Below are 6,239 nucleotides of genomic sequence, written 5' to 3'. Positions count from 1 at the left end.
CAATGAAGCCCAGTGACCACTTCTGTCAAGGAGCTCCGCTGCCATATTCATGAGTCGAGGTGCAGGGCAGTTTTAGAATGCGAGGGTCCGAGTATCTTTGGAGCATACTCTGCCGAATGGATGGTCAGCCCTTTACGGTGACAAAGATCCTGGGTGCATGGGCTAATGACTTTTATTAAAAAGCAACGGAGGTGAGAAGACACAGACACCCTGCATTTGCTACCGAGTATGTGAACTCCCTCTCCTTTTGCCTTCCTTTGTTTCAACCCCTTTTCTTTTCCTCGGTGCAGGGTATTCAATCGGACGTCCATCTGGTTAACCTTCCTTGTTCTCCCTGTGTCTCAGAGTGTGCAGCATGGCCCAGTGTATATTACTGTACAATAGCTCCATGGTCGAGTTTCCAGCTCCCAACTGAATCAGATTGACAAAGCTCAGCAAGTTTGTAGGAATTTGTGGCACAGAAAAAGCAGGTGTGCGAAACATGCAGACAATGAGAAGATTGCGTTCTTGTTACTCTTGTGTCCATGTTTTGTATGCCTACCTTTTCCACAGCATGAATTCCAATCGCAAGTTGCCACAGGGGCACGAGTTTGGTCCCCAGTGGCTTTGGTGGTCAAACCTTTTTCTTTGCCATGTCGTGAGAGTCGTGCCGAGGATGAAAAGGCGGCCCGGCAATGATGGCATAACATCAGGAACAGATAACTCAGTAAACCCTAGTACTGTGCTTTCAGCTGCTGTTGCAGATAGAAATAATGCAAAAGGAAGCAAGGGACAAATAGAGCATTTCGCACTCTGTTAGAGCGCTTTATGCGAGTGGCACTGTTATATAACAACACTATATTTAATGTCTCCTACGTGTCCATCATAAATACATAATCAGTATGTGCAGGCAGCAGCCTTTTTGAAGTTGCAGAATTCATTTCAGGCTAATGCCTGCTTCACACTTAATGGTCAAATTTGTTGCCACTGGTGGTGTTAGCATATGCACTGCACTCTTCAGAAAGTTTACACCCTTTGGGGCTTATCTTGTCCCACAACAATATTCATCATCTGCCTTGCTTGCGTTTCCTTATTTGAAAACCTAGTGCTCGCTACTTTCCTGTCGAGAATGCTGTGCCACCCTGATAACGCACAAGCCATTCACGACTTGGAAGTACTGGGCTCAGAGCATTACAGAAAGGAAATGCAGACAAGACAGATGACAATTATTGTTGTGGGACAAGTTACATCCCAAAGGGTGCAAAGTTTTTTAAGAGTGTGGCGACTCCGCATTACAATTGCAGGTTGCCCATACAGCACAAGCCTTTGTTTACTTGTTCAACAGAGGCTTGCATTAGGACAGAGTAAAAATGCCTGTATGAAAACAAGACTCATTTAGCCTGACTTTATTGGTCAGTACTTCTTCATGGGGTTCTCAAACGGTGCTTGTATTCATTTTCAGCCCTAATGAGCGACTGTAAAGACTAGCAAATCGGGTGTCGGCATATGCACATCGCAGATAAAAACACGTCCTGGCACTGTGGGTACCTGTTTCTGTATGGCCACACATAACGGTGAAAGACAACTTGTGTGCAAAGGCTTCAGTGTTTTAAAAGATGGTCAGGTCTGAAATCATGTGTGAAGCAATAAAAGCGTGCTCTTAAGTCAAACGTCACCTATTGCTACTCGTCCCGACAGCTTCGCAGAACAATGACAGCGCGTTTGAATCGCCCTGCCCGACGAGCGCTTGGCAGGCGTAACAAAAGGCTAAGGAAACGTCCGAGACGCCAGCCTCATCGGACGTCCTGGCTTCCGCGTCTTCCATTCGCAGTCTCGAGATTTCACGCGTCAGTTTCAGCGCCGCTACGGCCGAACACGGTTCGACGTCCACCGTGTCAAGCGGCGACCCACACAGACGACAACACGACGTCGAACCCGAAGCTGTTGGTGAGGCTCGCGGGCGGGATCGGGACCCGATCTTGTCTCCCGTGCGCCACACCGTAGACACCGTCGCGGGAAAGTTTTCTTGCAGGCCGTTCACAAACTCTCCCGTAAGCCGGGCCACGCTGGCGCGAGCATCGCGTCCCGTGCTCGGCGTAGTCTGCACGCGAAAGCGGACGTTGCGATGCACGTTGAACAGCGCGATTTCCTTGCTGCTGAACTCGCGCATCGGGCGCAGCAGAAGCACTTGAGGGTCACGATCGTCAAGGAAACCAGCCTCCTCCCTCAACTGCGCTCCCCGACCCAGGGCGATAGTCGAGAGCAGAGTGGCGGCCAGCAACGTGCCCGTTTCGGCGGTAAACACCTTGACGAATCCGTTGTCTCTGGCAAGCCTCAGAAGCAGACGACGCACGCACAACCTGTAGAACGACTCGCGGTCGGTCAACGATTTGAACGATCGGTACGCTGTCGTGAAGGCAGCCCGCGGCCCTTCGCTGTCTGTTACCTCCGTGCAACGGGTCGACGGGTCTAGATTCAAGCGTTCCGCAGAGAATAGAGCGTCAAGACGACAGGTGTAGTAGGGGAAGCCGGACTCCCTCATTAAATCGGTGACCTCCTGCAACGAAACTTCGTCACTTTGTGTTGCCAATGCCGACGAATCGTCGATGTAGACGAGGCTCGGCTCGAAGAGGAGTCTCTTGTGCGCGCCTTCCGAAAAACCGTCTCGGAGGAGCTGTAGCATGGCAGCCGACGAAGGTCCGCCGGAAAAACCAACCAGCACCTTTTCGCCAGGCTTCAACAATTTGGATTTGCCGAGAGTAGAGCGAAACTTGTGAGTACAGTTCGCGATGAAGCACGCTTTGCAGTATGGATCCTTTTTGCGAAGTAATAGGTGAGCAGAGTCCCCGCACGTCTTGCATGTGTTGCTGCTCACATCAGTCTCTGCAACCCCATTTGGTGCTGGCTCAGCCTCGCTGAGGTCTTCGCAATCGCAGGAATTGGAGCACATTTTGTTTGTTTACAACCAGCAAGCATGTGCTAAATAAACTCCTGTTAGAAACACTGCACTTCGTACAACACGCTGGCTACGCATGCCATTGCCGTGCCGTGACAACTAGGCTTGGTTTGGCTAACGTAGGCTATCCGGCTATCCGTTAATCACTCTTCTCCTTCGCCTTATTAATTTAATAACAACATGAGCACGTTTTAGCTTGTCCATTATTAATAGTACTGTCCAAAATTTGTGCGCACCCTTGCCGAGCATTTTGTGTTCTGACTACTTCTTATGGTTTATGAAGCCACTTACTGAGTGAAAACGAAGCCACAAGTAGCCTTAGCCTCGCACTTCTCACGTTCGCAAACAAGCGCACGTGTATTTACTCGAGTAAAAAGTCGCGAGTACCTGCCTAAATGTTTGCGCAAATTTCGGAGCTATGCGCGGTGACGTGCGGGTGGAAAACAGACGGTTTCTTCTCTTGTACGCTTCGCAAACTGGTCAGGCTGAGGCGATAGCTCGTCGACTGAACGCCGCCGCCCTCGAACGAGGTTTTCTGCCCGATCTACACTGCGTGAGTGCTTTTGGCCGTGAATTTGACCTGGTCAAAGAAAGCTGTTTCGTTGTCGTCACATCAACTACGGACGAAGGGCTAGTGCCTGAAAACGCTCGTCGTTTCCTGCGCTACTTACGCAAGGCGGCGGAATCGGACAGCCTCTTGAGCGGGTCCAAGTACGCCGTTCTCGGGTTGGGCGACACCAACTACAACAACTTTTGCAACGGCGCCAGGACTCTGGAAAATCAGTTCGACGCTTTGGGTGCTGCAAGATTCTACGAGACCGGTTACGCCGACGACGCTGTGGGGTTGGAAATCGTTGTCGAACCTTGGATCGAGGGACTGTGGACGGCATTGCGTAGTACCCTGTTTTCTGCCCCAACCACCACAACACAGACTCGGGAGGACCGTTTGATGCAAAGAAGCATGGAAGAAAGAAGTCTTACGAACTGCAGCCTATCGGCTTCTGCAGAGCTCACGCTCCCGCTCATGAAAGATCCTCTGGTATGTGTGCGATTTGACATATCTGGCACCGACGAGAATGTTTTGGACAGTCACGTCTGGCGAGGAGGTCAGCCGCTGCCTTTCCAAGAATCGAAAATTTTGTACGTCGCTCTGACTTCGGCGAAACGTCTGACCTTTTCGGACGCGGTCAAAGAAGCCTGGGAACTGGAGTTTCAGCTGCCTGGTGCGACCGGCGAACCGGAAATCTGCTTTAAACCGGGCGACTCGTTCGGCTTTCTCTGTGTCAACCGGCCAGCCGAAGTGAGCTACGTCATTGATAGGCTAGGCGTTCCCGGCAGCAACATGGTTGCCGTGACGTATGCGCAGAAGGCGCGCAACATGGAACACTTGCCTAAAGCGCCGCTTACCGTGGAGAAGTTGCTAACTACCATTTGCGACATTAGAGGTATTCCGAAGAAGATATTCTTGAGGACACTTGCAGAGTTTGCTTCGGAAGCTAGTGAAAAAAGGCGCCTGCTGGAGCTTAGTAGTAGAGAAGGCAGCAAGGACTACGTACGTTTCATCCTCGAAGCAAGAAACACTTTCCTTGATGTGCTCAAGGCTTTTCCGAGCTGCAAACCTCCTCTGGCTGCCTTGTTGGAACACTTGCCCAGGCTCCTGCCACGCTACTATTCAGTCTGCAACTGGCCCCCACAGGACAACAGCGTTGCACGTCGATTCAGGATACTCTACAAACGATGTCCAATACCCGAACGTGATGAAGAGGGTCTGTGCACTGGCTGGCTAACCGAACTTGCCAAGCAATGGCGTGCACAGCCCGACATTGTGTCCAGCATGAAATCTTTATCACTGAGTGAAAACTCTTGCAGCAGAGTGCCCATTTATCTTAGAAAAAACACAACATTTTGCTTTCCCGAATCATTGGATATACCAGTTGTTATGATTGGACCGGGCTCGGGTGTCGCCCCATTTGTTTCCTACTTGCAGTGGCGGAGAGAAGTCATGGCTCAAAGTGATAGAGGTGATGTATCCGAGACATGGCTGTTTACGGGCTGCCGGCACCGCCGCCTAGATTTTCTGTATGAAAACGAGCTCTGTGGACTGGTAAAGCAAGGTGTGCTGTCGAAATTGGTTGTTTCATTTTCAAGAGATGCTGACAGCGGGGACACTGCAACAGAATCTGAGATGGGGCTCAAAGAGGCTGAGGGAAGTGAAGGACATGAATTGAAAGAAAAGGATGTGGGCCATTCAAATTGGATCCGTGGTGGAAAGTACGTTCAAGACAGCATGAGGCTTTGGCGTGCAGATTTAGCACGGTTTATTTCCCTAGCCAACTCCCGTGTGTTTGTGTGTGGTGACGCTGTCAGCATGGCAACAAGTGTGAGAAACACACTTGTGGACATTCTCATTGATGAGGGCATTGTTGCAAACAAGGAAGACAGCCTTGCGTTCGTGAAGGAGCTTCAGACGCAAGGTCGGTACTTGGAAGACATCTGGACTGCGTGATACTTCTGATGCTTAGATGACGTAGCTCGGTATCCTGTTTAATGATTTTATAATGTCGGCCTATTTCACAAATTTAGTATGGAACCATGAAAACAAGATGCAGTTGTAGTATATTTTAATCTTCAGTAAACCACTACAATGCTTTGAGATGCTTGGAACAGCTGTGTGGTGTATGAAAGAAGTTAAATAAGCAGTGTGCCTTGTTTGACTTTTTTAATGCAAAATAAGTGTTACGATGTCATACTATGGTTCATGATGCAGTAAAGCATTTTAATTCTTATTAACTGTGCACACTGTGTCATACAACTTGTGTTCAATAAACACGGTGAATGAGTTGCTGATACGTGGTGTAGTTGGTACTACTGGTTGATGGTCAGGCCAGTGAAGCCAAAGGTCTGGTGGTCATCGTTCGCAAAGTCCTGCGGTTGTCCTGCAGTTGTCGGCAAGGTGTAGGGCAGCAACGCTGGTATGGTCAAAATGGAGCAACGCACATAAAATTTGCTTAATATTTGGGAGAAGGCCAAGGGAATGTAACGACATGCTGTTCCAAATGTATAGAAACTGTTTTAGCAAAAAAATGGTGTACACCAATTTTTGTACATAGTCGACATCCAATGAAATGGGAACACTGGACTCAACTGCATCCCATAGGCTGCCTTTGCCCAAAGTATGCGAGACATCTGCACTTATTCTTAAACGTGCATTGGAGATGATTATTTTGACGGACAATAAGCTGCATTCCTGCATACATGTACAACTTTTATTGCAAATAAATATTGAAATCAATGATTCACCATA

The 6,239-nt window shown here is 49.2% G+C and overlaps 2 protein-coding genes across 2 annotated transcripts; one reads left to right on the top strand and one right to left on the bottom strand.

Annotated features, from left to right (window-relative positions):
* Positions 1-1,356: 1,356 nt before the first annotated feature.
* Positions 1,357-3,017, bottom strand: Ctu2 (Cytosolic thiouridylase subunit 2). Its single transcript, XM_050196689.3, has one exon. The coding sequence runs from the start codon at positions 2,927-2,929 to the stop codon at positions 1,652-1,654; it is 1,278 nt and encodes a 425-aa protein (XP_050052646.1). The 5' UTR covers positions 2,930-3,017; the 3' UTR covers positions 1,357-1,651.
* A 241-nt stretch (positions 3,018-3,258) lies between these two features.
* Positions 3,259-6,239, top strand: LOC126548470 (methionine synthase reductase-like). The gene has a single exon (XM_050196664.3). It carries the CDS (start codon positions 3,354-3,356, stop codon positions 5,439-5,441), a length of 2,088 nt encoding a protein of 695 aa, XP_050052621.1. The 5' UTR covers positions 3,259-3,353; the 3' UTR covers positions 5,442-6,239.

Source organism: Dermacentor andersoni, chromosome 3 (genome assembly GCF_023375885.2).
Source record: "Dermacentor andersoni chromosome 3, qqDerAnde1_hic_scaffold, whole genome shotgun sequence".
Classification (NCBI taxonomy): Eukaryota; Metazoa; Arthropoda; class Arachnida; order Ixodida; family Ixodidae; genus Dermacentor; species Dermacentor andersoni.
The sequence above is the reverse complement of the archived record's forward strand: the minus strand, read 5'-3'. Positions and strand labels throughout refer to the sequence as shown.

Bases quoted from the DNA above. Each gene is read 5' to 3' on its own strand.
- Ctu2 (XM_050196689.3), bottom strand. From the start codon at position 2,929: ATGTGCTCCAATTCCTGCGATTGCGAAGACCTCAGCGAGGCTGAGCCA.
- LOC126548470 (XM_050196664.3), top strand. From the start codon at position 3,354: ATGCGCGGTGACGTGCGGGTGGAAAACAGACGGTTTCTTCTCTTGTAC.